The sequence below is a fragment of the Grammomys surdaster genome, unplaced genomic scaffold, assembly GCF_004785775.1.
Source record: "Grammomys surdaster isolate TR1022 unplaced genomic scaffold, NIH_TR_1.0 124511, whole genome shotgun sequence".
In the NCBI taxonomy this organism is placed as follows: domain Eukaryota; kingdom Metazoa; phylum Chordata; class Mammalia; order Rodentia; family Muridae; genus Grammomys; species Grammomys surdaster.
Window position 1 is genome coordinate 115,763 of NW_021619502.1, and position 14,394 is coordinate 130,156.

A 14,394-nucleotide genomic window follows, 5' to 3' on the forward strand; every position below is an offset into this window, starting at 1 on the left:
TTCTTCTTCTTCTTCTTCTTCTTCTTCTTCTTCTTCTTCTTCTTCTTTTTTTGGTTTGGTTTTTCGAGACAGGGTTTCTCTGTGTAGCCCTGGCTGTCCTGGAACTCACTCTGTAGACCAGGCTAGCCTCGAACTCAGAAATCTGCCTGCCTCTGCCTCCCAAGTGCTGGGATTAAAGGCATGAGCCACCACTGCCCGGATTTTTCTTTTTTTCTTTCTTTTTTTTTCTTCTTTTTTCTTTTGTTTTCAGTTTGGGAGATAGAACAGAGAGGCTTGTACATTCTAGGCATATACTGTACCTATGACCTATACTGCTAATTCTGTTCTTCTTGATCTGATTCTAGACTTTCAGTTAAAAACAGATTTGAGTGGTTGGAGAAATATCTCAGTGATTTAAGAGCACTGGCTGCTCTTCCCAAGGACTGGAGTTCAGTTCCCATTAACCACATGGCAGCTCATGCCTGTAACTCCAAGGGATCCTATACCCTTACATAGATATACATACAGGCAAAACATAAAAATTAAAATAAATTAAAAAGAAAAAAAACAGGATCTCAGATGGGCATGGTGATATATGCCTATAATCCCATCCCATCACTCAGTAACCAAGGACATGAGGATTGCTGTGAGATTGAGGCCAGCCTGGTCTATACAGCAAGTTCCAGACTGACCAGAACTGTAGGACTACATGGTAATCCCCTTCCTTTCTTTGTTGTTGTTGTCATCATCGTTGTTGTTGTCGTCGTTGTTTTAAAAACAGTTTGTCTGTGTAGTCCTGGCTATCCTGGAACTAGCTCTGTAGACCAGATGAAGCATCTCATCCACCAGTCTCTCCTGAGTGCTGGGATTAAGCCTAGCATGATTAAAAGATAAAAATATCTATCTGGGTTCCCTGAGGAACAAGCCTGACTGCATAGGGGTTGATGTCAAAAGTATCCCCTCTCCAGGAAAAAGACATCGGGATGGGTATGGCCCTCATGCCTCACTGGACAACGACAGGGGGATTGGAGCCATTACAAGGTCCCCTTCAAATACTGGAGGTCAGGCCTCTATCCCCGCCTTCGCAAGTTTAGAATTGCCACAGCCCTTCTATACTTAGAGAAGGGAGGAGACGTCAGGGGCAGCCCTGCTTACACACTGTAGGCCTAAAATCAGCCATAGGCCTAAAATCAGCAATAGACCTGTCATACATGTATACTAACCCTAAGTCTTGGGTCTCAGTGGAAAAAACATTGAAACAGATGGCTATAAGCTAATGTCAACAGGCAGCTTTTGTGGAAATTTATAAGCTTGAGTAGTCATAGACCTTGTAAATAGCTAGCCTTGGCAGACAATACCAACTTAGATAAGGACAAGGGAGTCATAGGCAGAGTCATAGTGAATTGTCCCCTGAACCTTCACCTAGCCGATACCCAGTTCTGAAGATATCTGTATTCCTCCTGAACACCCACACTCCAGTGTCATTCCCTTCCCCACATCCTGCCTTTCTGTGTTTATAACCCCTGTGTGAATTAATTACGATTTGAGAAAAAAAAAAAGCCTAGCATGATATCCTATCTCACCAAAAAAATAAAAAATAAAATAGAAGCTGGTCATGGTGGCACAAACCTTAAACCCCAGCACTCGGGCAAAGGCAGGTGAACCTCTTGAGTTTGAGGCTAGTATGGTCTACAGAGCTAGTTCCAAGACTGCCAGAGCTACAAAGAGAAACCCTGTCTCAGAAAAAAAAGAAAGAAAAAACTAGGTATGGTGTCTTATGCCTGTAGTCCCAGTATTTGGCTTGGTAGGTTTGGGTAGGTGATTTACCATGAGTTTGAGGCCAACTAGAAACTGATACCCTGTCTCAAAAAAAAGGTAAAATCATGTGTATACATACATACAGAGAAATTGAGTGGTGGAGGTGTGGCACAGTGGTACAGTTTTTGCTTAGCTGCCACAGAGCCCTGAGTTCTATCCCCAGCATTGTGAAAAATATAGAACAAAAACTAGAAAATGAAACATTATTTTCAAGGAGAGCAAAGATGTGACTGAAACATGTGATTGAAACAGTTTGGGATACTTTGTTTCTGTATTTAAACCGGTTTTTCTCTGAGCCTAGGACTTTGTAGGTTGACCTTTAAGCACTGAAGTGATTTTGTACAAGTAGAAATAGCATTTGCAACAGCTAAAAAGTATGCTAGATATATGCTATCATTTTTTACTTCCCAGTTTCAAGCTCAGAGGTTATATTCCAACAGTGGGGTTTACTAGAGGAGCAAACACTTGTGGTGACCACCCCTGCTGTATATTACTATCCCAAGTAGGAAACCTGTAGCTCTTTGTGTTTCATGAGATCATCCCAACTTCTGGCCCCCTAAGTGAGCTATCAGATCAGGTCCCTGTTGAGGTTGGGCTAAGACTCTTAAACCTCTTTTTTTTTTTTTTTTTGGTTTTTCTTTTTTTTTCTTTTTTTTTTTAAAGATTTATTTATTTATTATATGTAAGTACACTGTAGCTGTCTTCAGACACCCATATGAGGGCATCAGATCTCATTGTAGATGGTTGTGAGCCACCATGTGGTTGCTGGGATTTGAACTCATGACCTCTAGAAGAGCAGTCAGTGCTCTTAACCACTGAGCCATCTCACCAGCCCTTTTTTGGTTTTTCGAGACAGGGTTTCTCTGTGTAGCCCTGGGTGTCCTGGAACTCACTCTGTAGACCAGGCTGGCCTCGAACTCAGAAATCCGCCTGCCTCTGCCTCCCAAGTGCTGGGATTAAAGGCGTGCGCCACCACTGCCCAGCTGACTCTTAAACCTCTAACCTTCCAAATCCCATATCTTCCAAACAACAGTCTTACAGAGTACAGTGTAAAGGCAATTCTTTTTTTTTTTTAAAGATTTTATTTTATGCTCTTTTCGTCTCTCTTCAAGCACGTCCCCTCTCTCTTTTTCGTTCCCTTCCTTACCTCCCCTTCCCCCATGGTAACTTTCCTGGCCTTGGTCCTTAACAGCTTCCCAATAAACCTGTCTTTAATATATAAAAAATAAAGATTTTATTTTGTATGAGTATATACTGTAGCTGTCTTCAGACAGACCAGAAGAGGGCATTGGATCCCATTACAGATGGATATGAGTCACCATGTGGTTGCTGGGAATTGAACTCAGGACCTCTGGAAGAACAGTCAGTGCTCTTAACCACTGAGCCATCTCTTTAGCCCTAGAAAGGCAATTCTCAATTCACTGACCTGAGAAAGCCCCAATGTTGCTCTGTGTCCTGTGAGATACCCCCAACTTTATAAGATAAGGATATTTACTCATTCCTTCAGCCTCCTCCCTTCTGTTTTCTGATTCTGTCCACCCTATGGTAATTATTCCACTATTGTGGAGATTACTACTATGTCCAGTTGACTACAAGTTGCTAGCCCACAAAAGGTGTTAGGTCACACCTCTTGAAATATTAAATCAGTTCTCCCAAGTTTCCCAGCCTCTTTTGTATTTTCTACTTCCTTAAGTATTCTCCCTTAGCTCAGAAACCTCAGGCAATGTTCAAGCCTTCCAAAGAGTAGAGAGGCTCTGGAGCTGATTTGTAGTCAGCAAATGGGTATGTGTTAGGGGAGCAGGTTCCAGCAAGGCAGGCCATAGGGCGGAGGGAGGTTGAGTTGCTATGGTTATCATTTCAGTGAGACATATTGTCTAGCTAGGTGTCTTGATGCATGCCTGTTATCCAACACCAGGAAAGCTGAGGCAAGAGAATTACTGTAAGTTTAAGGCCAACCTGGGCTATATAGTAATATCTGTCTCAAAAAAAAAAGAAGGTGCTATTTGCATATGACAGACAGTAAAAAGTTGAGGGAATATTGTTTTGTTTTGATACAGGATCTTACCGTGTTCCTCATCCTGACCTCAAACTCAAAGCAGTCCTCCTGCCTCAGCTTCCCAAGTGCTGAGATTACAGGCATGAGCCACCATTTCCATCTTGAGAGGATATGGTCAAACCAAAAATGTGAAGGGCCAGGGTAGCAGGGTAGCTCTAGAAATAGTTGTTAAGTTATCTGTGGATGGTGCTATGGGGAATGAACTGCTGCCTCCATCCTAATGTGGATGGACTAGAAGTGAGCCAGAATATAGTTCACTAGGGTTTGGAGAGTTTGATTTCTTCTCAAGAGAATGGATTAAAGAGAGCAGACCTTTCTCTACAGGAGATGGTGTCTACCAGAAAGGGATGGACTTCATTTTGGAGAAGCTTAACCATGGGGACTGGGTACACATCTTCCCAGAAGGTCAGTTTGGTGCTTGGTCTGGGCCCTCCAGCATTCATGATTCTAGGCCCAAGCTTTGTCTCTGTTCTCTTATTAGGGAAAGTAAACATGAGTTCTGAGTTCCTGCGCTTCAAATGGGGTAAGTATTGCTGGCCAGCCTGACACAGCTAACTTCCCCATCCAAAGATGGTCCCTTGGGTCCCTGGCTTTATTCCTCTCTCAGGTAGGTGTGTCAGGAGCAGCAGAAAAGGGACAGGTGGTGAGTCAAGGACTAAGTCTTTAATTGGGAGACTATAGAAGTGACATTGGCCAGAGATTGGCAGGGAAGTTTACCCAGCTTGTGCCAATGCTTCTGCTTTTCTCCAAAGTAGGAATTGGACGGCTGATTGCTGAATGTCATCTAAACCCTATCATCCTGCCACTATGGCATGTTGGTGAGTCATGAATTGGGGGTAGGGAGGGGAATGTCTTAGATGTTGTTAAGGGGGGTTTCAGGTTGTTGGGTGGCTGAGAGAAGTACCTGGGATTCTCTCTGGTACCCTGCTTCCCCCAATGGCTGGCTTTCTATCCACTGTGGTACAGGAATGAATGATGTCCTCCCTAACAGCCCACCCTACTTCCCCCGCTTTGGACAGGTGGGTAGGCACTGCTGACTCTTATCTATCTATTTGCCTGCTAACTGCCTTATGTTTCCTAGTCCATAATATATAGGATTGGTTGAGGATTTGCTGAGCATGAGCATGTAGTGGGGGAGCTAAGTGGGGCTTTTCTGAAAGCAAGACCTTTAGAATAAGAATTGAAATCAGGTGGGGGTGAGGGACAAGGTAGAGTGGGACAAATCATTGATAGGATGAGTCCCAGGACTAGGCTGGCCCTTGGATACCACCAAACCCAGCTGCCTGTTTTGAAGAGGGAGCGTGGCTTTCAGGAACACCAAGCCCATCAGGGACAGAGCGTTGCTCTAACTCCCCACATTGTTTGGGCTGGAACTATAGGTTTCTTGTCATCCTTGATGGCCTGCCTTCTTACAGAAAATCACCGTGCTGATTGGGAAGCCCTTCAGTACACTCCCTGTGCTTGAGCGGCTCCGGGCAGAGAACAAGTCAGCTGTGAGTTTCCTCCCAGCGTCCCCTAGCTCTTGGCCTTCTCAGCCTCTCAGACTCCCAGGGTACCCCAGCCATGGTTCTTGAGAAATGCAGGCCAGCACCATCCTTGCTCTTAGGTGGAGATGCGGAAAGCCCTCACAGACTTCATTCAAGAGGAATTCCAGCAACTGAAGATGCAGGCAGAACAGCTCCACAATCATTTCCAGCCTGGAAGATAGGCTTTGCCTGCTCAGTCTGTACCCTGCAGTTCTTAGCCAAGGGAGCACTGGGCCCTTCAGGGTTTGGGAAGTGGTGGTACAGGACCCTGACCAAGCCTGCTTTGGCTCTTTACTGCTTTTGAGATTCTTTCCTGCACAAAACTGAGGCTGGGAAATGGACTGATGCTTTTAATTCAGATAGATTGGCTCCTAATTCCTTTTGGATACCCTTTTTTATTCCTTAATATCTGACTCCTCTCGGTTTTGAGTTAAAAGAAGAGCCTTGGCTGTCCCTTACACTTGGTGAAGAAGGAAGGGACACTCTTAGGCAGGGGCCTCCTTCTCACCTCTCTCAGGGAGGGAGCAAAGCAGGTAGTCAAGCAATTAGTTGGGTAGGAGAATAGGTGTCTTGGTCATAGGTGCAGAAAGAAGACTCAAATATCCCCTTGGATGGGCTACTACTTGCCTACTGCTTACAAATCTCCTCAGGGATGGCTGTCAGCCAGGTCATTCTATCTGAGCTCCTGCTACAAGGTTTGTTCTTGGGTGGCCTGTAGACAAGAAGAGAAGGTATTGGCCAGGATTAAAGTACAGCTAAACTTAACTAGATGTTTCTTCTAGATGGCAGAAAAAGGACCCCCAAGACCTGACCATGAACCCCCAATGTCAAGGCCTACCTGCTTCTCTAATCTTTTTTTGTCTTGACATCCTCTGTATTCTGGGATCTGGGTTTTAATGTTTTTAGAGTAATAAAACATTTGTGTTGTGCCACCATACCTCTGTCTTCTGTGTAGGAATGCAGATGGGAAGCACCTTGCTGGACAAGAAAACAGGACCCTTGCGCCTGGATACAGTGAGATTATTTCAATAGATGGACATTAGAATCTCACTGTGCACTGGCCACTCAAGTCTTTCGTTGTCACCTGTAAGCCAAATAACAATGTGGCAGGATTCATAAAGGTAGTAAAACAGGATTGATAAACTAGCTTCAAAACCTCAAGTGAAGTCAGACATGATGGTACATACCTGTGATCTCAGCCCTAGGGAGGCTGAAGCAGGAACATTGCCTTGTGTTTCAAGGTTGGCCTGAGATACTGTGAGAGACAAAAAAGGAAAAGGGAAAAAAAGCAAGAAAGGAAAAAAAAAAGCCAAGCATGGGAGGCAAAGGTAGGCAGGTCTCTATGAGTTCAAAGCCAGCTTGGTCTACTAGTAAGTTCCAGGCCAGCTAGAGCTACATAGTGAGAACCTGTCTCAAGGAAAATTGGGTGTACATAGTGATGCGCTTCTTTAATCTCAGCACTTGGGATGGGTTTCTGTATTTTAGGCTAGCCTAGTTTACATAGTAAGTTTCACCACAGCCAGGGCTACATGGTTAAGACCCTGTCTTGGGGCCGAAAAAAGGAAAAATTAAATTTTTTTGTTGTTTTTCAAGATCTGATTTCTCTGTGTGGTCCTGGCTGTCCTGGATTCGTTTTGTAGACCAGGCTGGCCTCAAACTCAGAGATTTGCCTGCCTCTGCCTCCCAGTTGCAGGGATTAAAGTTGTGCACTACACGCCCAGCCTTTAAAAACATTTTTTTAGAAGAGGAAAACATCACTTTGTGGGGATAGAATGCATGTAAAAGCCAGACATACAACTTAGGTTCAAGGGTAACATCCCTTTTTCATGTATCTATTTTTGTATTCATTTGAGAATCGCCAGCTATATTTCTTCAAGAGTTTTAAATTTATATCCTATGATACAGTTTCATTTGTTCAAATATACATCCCTCACTGGTTTAAGTTTATAATCCCAGCAGTTGTGAGTAAAGTGAAATTAAAGGTCATCTTTGACTACATAGTGAGTTCAAGGCCACTCTTTTTTTTTTTTTTTTTTTATAAATAATTTATTTATTTTTGAACATGAAATGCTTTTTTATAGCATGTTTCACAAGGGGAGGGGGTAAGAGGGGCCAGATGGTGGAAAAGTACAAAATCTTCTTGGCCTGTGCCTTGAAACATGTCATGGTCTATACGGTACACTGCCTTGAATTATGATCTACCTGCTGTTCTTCAGAAGATATGGTACACTGCTTGAGTTATGGTCTCCCTGCTATTCTTAAGATGATATGGTACACTGCTTTGAGTCTATCTGCAGTTGCTAAGCAGGATCTTGCAGTTGCCAAGCTTCAGAGGACATTGTGCAGGTGGGGAAAGGTGGGGGGTGAGGGTAAGGGCGAGGGTCCTGGCTTCTGGCATCTCCCCCTTCTCTGTTTAGTTAGAGAAGGCATCTTATGATCAATCCCAACTATGTGAATTTTGAATTTGGATGTCTAATTATGGGGGGTCTTAGACAAGTTCACAACCCCAAAACACTGATGTGAGACGAGTCACATCGATGGTCGAAGGTTTTAGGCTGTCGACGATGAGCAACGTCAAGGGACTCCGATGTGGGTGAAAGGAGGGTGAGAGCCCTGTCTTAGGCCATGTAGGCTGCACCCACTCCCAGCACCACGCACTCCTTTTCGGCTGCATTGGGTGGGCCCCTGGGAAGTGGACCTACAATAATCCCGTCATTGGGCTAACTCACAGCCATCCTAGTCCCTTGTAAATGTTCAATTTACCAACCATTTGTCAGTTTGGGGTGTAATATTGTCATAAAGGAAGGCTCCCCAATGTTAGCGGCCATATCAAGGGCGGCCTTGGTTTAGGAAAAAGCCAATTTTTGTTGTGGTGATCAAGAGGCCAAGCTCTCTATCGAGAGAAACGGGGGCAAAGCCAGGCATACCAGGAACCCTTCTGGAGGGCGTGGAAGTCTAGCGGTCGACCGTAGGGGGGAGGCAGGGGAGCTGGCAGCTGTGTCAGTCTCCTGCAGAGTCACTTCTGGATCCTCTTCAATTTTCGGCTGATGGTAATGAACTTCAACCGTCTTCTTGATGGCAGCATCAACCTGGTTCCGTGGATGACAGGTCGCGGGTTTTGATCTCTGTCTCGCTTAATCTTGATGTCCTGCGCACATCCTCTCAATGAGGGTCCGTCCAGAGGGGTCCGTTCCTCGAGCCCCACGTCTGGGTGCCACTTGACCCGACTGGCAGGCCCTAGTTATTCGTGGGGGCGAGGAGGACTGCAACCTGCTATTCTTCAGAAGATATGGTACACTGCTTGAGTTATGGTCTCCTTGCTATTCTTCAGATGATATGGTACACTGCTTTGAGTCTATCTGCAGTTTCCAAGCAGGGTCTTGCAGTTGCCAAGCTTCAGGGAACCTTGTGCAGCTGGGAAAAGGTAGGGGGTGAGGGTAAGGGCGAGGATCCTGACTTCTGGCCCATCTGGATTAGAACTTCTAATGGCAGGCATCACGGGTGATTCATTTTTGCCTGGAAAGAAAAAAGAAGGGGATTCTCAGGGAGATTTCTCTTCCCTGGATGTAAATTATTATTCATCGTATTTATGGTTGGGCCTGGCTTTGTGAGTGTATCTATTTTTTTTCATTAATATTTATGGTAGCCGGTTAGCTGTGCCTTCTGTGGTATTGGACAGGCATATCAGTCCTCGGCTCCATAAGGGAACTGGGTCTGGGCAAGGCCACCCTTTTATCAAAAAGAAAAAGTAGGGCCAGCAAGATGCCTAAGAAAGTAAAGACGTGTTTTTTTGCGAGCACCCACCAAGATGGCTGAAGTGGAGCAGAAGAAGAAGCATACCTTCCGCAAGTTCACCTATCGTGGCATGGACCTCGACCAGCTGCTGGACATGTCCTATGAGCAGCTGATGCAGTTGTACAGCGCCCGCCAGAGAGGCGCCTGAACCGTGGCCTGCGGCGGAAGCAGCACTCCCTGCTCAAGTGCTTGAGAAAGGCCAAGAAGGAGGCACCGCCCATGGAGAAACCCGAGGTGGTGAAGACCCACCTGAGGAGCATGATCATTCTGCCTGAGATGGTCAGCAGCATGGTGGGCGTGTACAATGGCAAGACCTTCAACCAGGTGGAGATCAAACCAGAGATGATCAGACACTACCTGGACGAGTTTTCCATCACCTACAAGCCCGTGAAGCACGGCCAGCCCAGTATTGGTACCACCCACTCCTCCCGGTTTATCCCCCTCAAGTAGCCGAGGCCAATAAAGACTGGTGTTTTGGGGGAAAAAAAAAGAAAGTAAAGGCACTCACTATAAAGCCTGTTAGTTTGAGTTAGATGCCCAGAACCCACATGGTGGAAGGAGAGAAGGAACTGCTGAAAGTTGTCTGATCTGACCTCTAGATACATGCCATGACCCATGCTCATATTCATACACACACACACACACACACACACATATATATAATTTCCAGCAACCACATGGTGGCTCACAACCATCTGTAATGGAGTCTGATGCCCTCTTCTGGTGTGTCTGAAGAAGAGTGACAGTGTACTCACATATACACATACACACACACAGTCAGGGTAGGGGGCTAGAGAAATGGTTCAGCAGTTAGAGTGCCTGTCGTTTTTGCAAAAGGCCTAATTTCTATTCCTAGCATCACTGTCAAAAGACTCAACCACTTACAACTCCAGGTTTAGGGGATCCAATACTCTCTCTGGCCTCCACGGGCACGGATAAATCCTAAAAATAAAATACTGCCTCCAGTATGCTATGCAAACAAGTCTACTACTGAGCTACACTATGCCTTCAAATATAGACTAACTATGGAAGCAGAGACTGATCAGAATTATCTCAAAACAACAATGGCAACAAAGGACTGGTTGGTATAGTGTATGCCTAGCATATAAGAATTTCTGGGTTTAATCCCTAGCATGAAAAAAAAAGAGACCTTAAGGGCTGGAGAGATGGCTCAGCAGTTAAGAGCACTGACTGCTCTTCCAGGGGTCCTGAGTTCAATTCCCAGCAACCACATGGTGCCTCACAACCACCTGTAATGGAGTCTGATGCCCTCCTCTGGTGTGTCTGAAGAAGAGTGACAGTGTACTCACATTAAATAGATAAATAAATAAATGTCTCCTGTCAACAAAGATGTTGGGAAATTGTATCTCTCTGATTGATACAGCCTTTTTAAATTTGGCAGCATCTAAAACTAGAAAGAAAAACATGTCAGCTTCTATTTTAGTCTAATACATACTGGTATTTGCCAGGTAGGTGTGGCAGCAGCAGTGGCTGGGCAATGTCCTTGTTCAGTTAAAAGTTCTCAAGAATTTGCAACTACAAATGGATATCTTTGAGTATACATTTTTGCTTGGCTGAATATTTCTGTTTAATGAAATCATAAGTATAGAACTGTTTAGTTAAAAACAGTAAACTTATCCAGACATGTGGTACCTGCCTGTGACTTGGAGATAAGAGAATAAGGAGGTCAAAGCCGGGGATTGGAGAGATGGCTCAGCGGTTAAGAGCATTGACTGCTCTTCCAGAGGTCCCAAGTTTAAATCCCAGCAACCACATGGTGGCTCACAACCATCTGTAATGAGATTGGATGCCCTCTTCTGGTGTGTCTGAAGACAGCTACAGTGTACTCATACATAAAATAAATAAATAAATTTTTTTTTTAAAAAAAAAAAGGAGGTCAAAGCCAGCCTTCACTATATAAGGAGTTCAAGGCCAGCCTGAACTATGTGAGAACGTCAAATTTTAAATAAATACATAAACAGATACATAAACAGATACATAAATAAAAGAGTAGCCAGGTGATGATGGTGCATGCTTTTAATGTCAGCACTCATAAAGGAGAGGCAGGTGGGTCTCTCTGAGTTTGAGGCCAGCTGGTCTACAGAGTGAGTTCCAGGATAGCTAGGGCTATACAGAGAAACCCTGTCCTCCCCCCCAAAAAATTGAAAAAAGAAAAAGAAAACTCAGAAACAGATAGGACCTCTGAGTTTGAAGGCAGCCTGGTCTACAGATTGAGTTCCAGTACAGTAAGGGCTACACAGAGAAACAAAGCAAAAAGATAAAAATATGTGCACACCACTGCCTAGGTTCTGTTTAGAAATTTAGCATATGTGTTTTATCAGACACCTATCTTTGTAGCTTGACATCAGTTCACTTCCTAAATCAGTGTTTTTTTCAGTGCTGCAATCCTTTAATTCAATTCTTTATATTGTGTTGACCCCAACCATAAAATTGTTTTCATTGCTACATTATAACTGTAATTTTAATTTTGCTAGTTACAATAGTTGATATGCAACTCCTGCCAAAGGGTCGTTTGACCCTGAAAGAGTCGTGACCCATAAGTTGAGAACCACTGCCTTAGGTTAATCAGCATATATGTTAGGAGAGTTCAAGATTTGGTTATAAAGTGTAGGCAGGTTTGGTGGCTCACTGCTGTAATCCTAGCACTTGAAAGGTTGAAGTTTTCATAGCTATTTTGTTCATACCACACCCTGTTTCAAAACAAATCAACCAACTAAAACAAAACTCAGAAAAGTCTCTCAATGCTTTTGTGCTGCCGACTTTCTGATTCTAGCTGTCAGTCCTTCCTCTAAGGCAAATCACAAGGAAAGATAATTTTCCCTTTGGAGTTCCCTCCCGCCACCCCCCACTAGTTTATAGTGGGATCGCCCTTGTCAAAGTTGGCAAGTGATGCTAAGTAAAAAGAAATAGTGTTCTGCTCTAACTGTATTACCTGCCTTTTAGCAGCAAATGACATTGTTATTTATGTTGTCCTTCAGACCCGGCTGCCAGAAGGGAGGGTTTCCCCCCTCTTTTCTGATACTGCATCTGTTCTGAAGACTCTCCTCCATCCTGCCTATTTTAACAGCTGGCTGGTGTTCCCCTGAAGGTATGGCAGACTGTTTTCTCATTCTAAGGGAGTGCATTTTCTCTTCTATACCAGGGGGAGGGTCTATCTTTAGAAAAAAAGACTCCAGTATCGCAATTTTAAGCAAAACGGACGAAAACAGAGAAAGGAAAGTATTAGAGCACGGGGCGCAATAGAACCAACCCGTCTGGGTGAGCCAGGTAGCAGCCAGTAGCGCTCGATCACGCCTCCTTTCTCACAAGGAGCATGCGCGACTGGAAACACGTGCAGCCAACCAGGGAAAAGGAGTGGTCATGAGTGCCACCCTCTTAGCCCAATCACAGGCGAGTATGTGAGAAGGCCCCAGCTCGATGGGGGCAGGGCTTGGGCGGGAGTGACGGTCATCTGATCTGCAGTGGCCTTGGAGGCCCAGGCACTGAAGGCTGAGGTTATGATGGCGGCAACAGTGGTATCTTGGATACGGATGTGGACACGGCGGGCTCCGGTCCTGTGGCTGCCTCTGTTGTTGGTGGCAGTGGCGACGGCAGTGGCCACGGCAGTGGCCACGGAGCAGCAGGTGCCACTGGTACTGTGGTCGAGTGACCGGTGAGCGGGCAGGAACAGGGCTGGTCGGTTGGGCTGCCTGGCTGAGTTGAATCGGTCCAGGTTGGGTTCGGGAGTGCCATGCGGTGCGCCGCGGTGGATGAGTCGCCCTTGCCGAACTCCAGGGCTGTCCTTGGCAAGAGGCTTCGAGACCCAGATGGAGACTGTCTTTTATTCAGGGGTTCGTTCCATGATGGCGAGCGTTCAGCTCTCAGGGCCTCGCATGTGAAGCCGGGAGCCCATGGGCTTAGGATCTCGAGCAACGAAATCAGGTTTGACAGTTCCTCTTCTGTCCACTTCTAGGGACCTGTGGGCTCCCGTGGCTGACACACATGAGGGTCATATCACCAGCGATATGCAGCTTTCTACCTACTTAGACCCTGCCCTGGAGCTGGGCCCCCGCAATGTACTGCTGTTCCTGCAAGACAAGGTGAGTCTGCCCTAGCTTGCTAAGTCTTTGTCCACGAGAAGCAGACCCCACCCCACCCCCACTACCCCTTCCATAGGTGAAGCTGTAGTGACCTCGTCCCACCTGTAGGGAGGTGTAGCTAGATTTTTTGGAAGATATGTAGGAGAAGCTCCAATGGGAACAGTAGACCCACAGAAACAGCACGGACTTGATTTAAGGAAGCAAGGGATTAAAGACCAGATACCTACCTAGTACTAAGCATTACTTTCTGATGTCCTGTAGCTTGGTGGGAATTACTACTCAGTTTCACAGATGAGAAGACTCATTTTAGGGGAAGATTAGTGACTTGCCCAAAGGTGATATCGATATATATATATATCGCTAATGGTTGGTAGTATTGTAATTTTTAACTGTCACAATCGTAATAGGAGTAACTGGAAAATGACCCCTTATTTAGCCTGGTATATGCGCTGTATTCAACTGATATCATTATCTTGGTTTAACTGCTAAGGAAAATAATGTTGAAGAAGTAAAAAGAGGTAAAATGATTGCTGAATTGTGAATTGCGTAACACACTACTTCCAGCTTGGAGGTATCAGACCTGTCCTCTAGTTTTGTGCTGAGCCAACATTCTATTTTCTTTTCACTCCAGGTGTCTGCACTCAGAACAGAAGTATGGACTATGTTCTAGTATAGCATAAGATTGTTGTTTAAGAGGATGTCAAGTCTCTGCTTGTCCCTTTCTCCTTAGTTAGCTTGGCTGACTCTTTCTGTTTGTGGCCTCCCTCTGTTGCTGTGTCTCAGGTGATAGTAATTGTGCTGGTTGATAATCCTTTCAGAAGGTAGTAAATAACAGGTCAGACTAGAACTTAGTCCTACCACTTTTCAGCCTTTGGGCATATGAAATAATCTTTGTAAACCATACTTTTCTATAAGTGCAAAATGAAGCTATCCACCTATATCAGGAGTCTGAGAGAAGTAATCTACATAGATCATCTATGTGTTTGGAAGTAGACATTCTTGTGAAGGCAAGTGGTTAAGAGCTAAGTTGGCACATGGTATAATACCAGTCTTTTTAGTTTAGAGAAGGCTAAGGCAACAAAATAAGGGAGGACACTGTTTTAGATAACAATGAGATCAG

General features: G+C 44.9%; 2 protein-coding genes and 1 pseudogene across 7 annotated transcripts in view; all 3 read left to right on the top strand.

Moving 5' to 3' along the window:
- Positions 1–6,316, top strand: part of Taz (tafazzin) — a 9,474-nt gene extending 3,158 nt beyond the window's left edge. For 3 of the 5 annotated variants that reach the window (XM_028784629.1, XM_028784630.1, XM_028784626.1), the window contains exons 6-11: positions 4,178–4,258; positions 4,335–4,376; positions 4,606–4,671; positions 4,820–4,872; positions 5,269–5,346; positions 5,460–6,316. In XM_028784629.1, coding sequence (XP_028640462.1) covers positions 4,178–4,258; positions 4,335–4,376; positions 4,606–4,671; positions 4,820–4,872; positions 5,269–5,346; positions 5,460–5,561 — 422 coding nt within the window. In that variant the 3' untranslated portion in view covers positions 5,562–6,316. The remainder of the gene's footprint in view (positions 1–4,177; positions 4,259–4,334; positions 4,377–4,605; positions 4,672–4,819; positions 4,873–5,268; positions 5,347–5,459) is intronic. The other 2 variants (XR_003713640.1, XM_028784628.1) reach the window with 2 other exon arrangements.
- Positions 6,317–9,187: 2,871 nt separating this feature from the next.
- LOC114636547 lies at positions 9,188–9,624 on the top strand (annotated as a pseudogene).
- A 2,992-nt stretch (positions 9,625–12,616) lies between these two features.
- Atp6ap1 (ATPase H+ transporting accessory protein 1) overlaps positions 12,617–14,394 on the top strand; it is a 7,444-nt gene continuing 5,666 nt past the window's right edge. Inside the window, exons 1-2 of one of the 2 annotated variants that reach the window (XM_028784622.1) lie at positions 12,617–12,847; positions 13,148–13,274. In XM_028784622.1, the coding sequence (XP_028640455.1) occupies positions 12,693–12,847; positions 13,148–13,274 (282 nt within the window). In that variant the 5' untranslated portion in view covers positions 12,617–12,692. The remainder of the gene's footprint in view (positions 12,848–13,147; positions 13,275–14,394) is intronic. The other variant, XM_028784623.1, reaches the window with a different exon arrangement.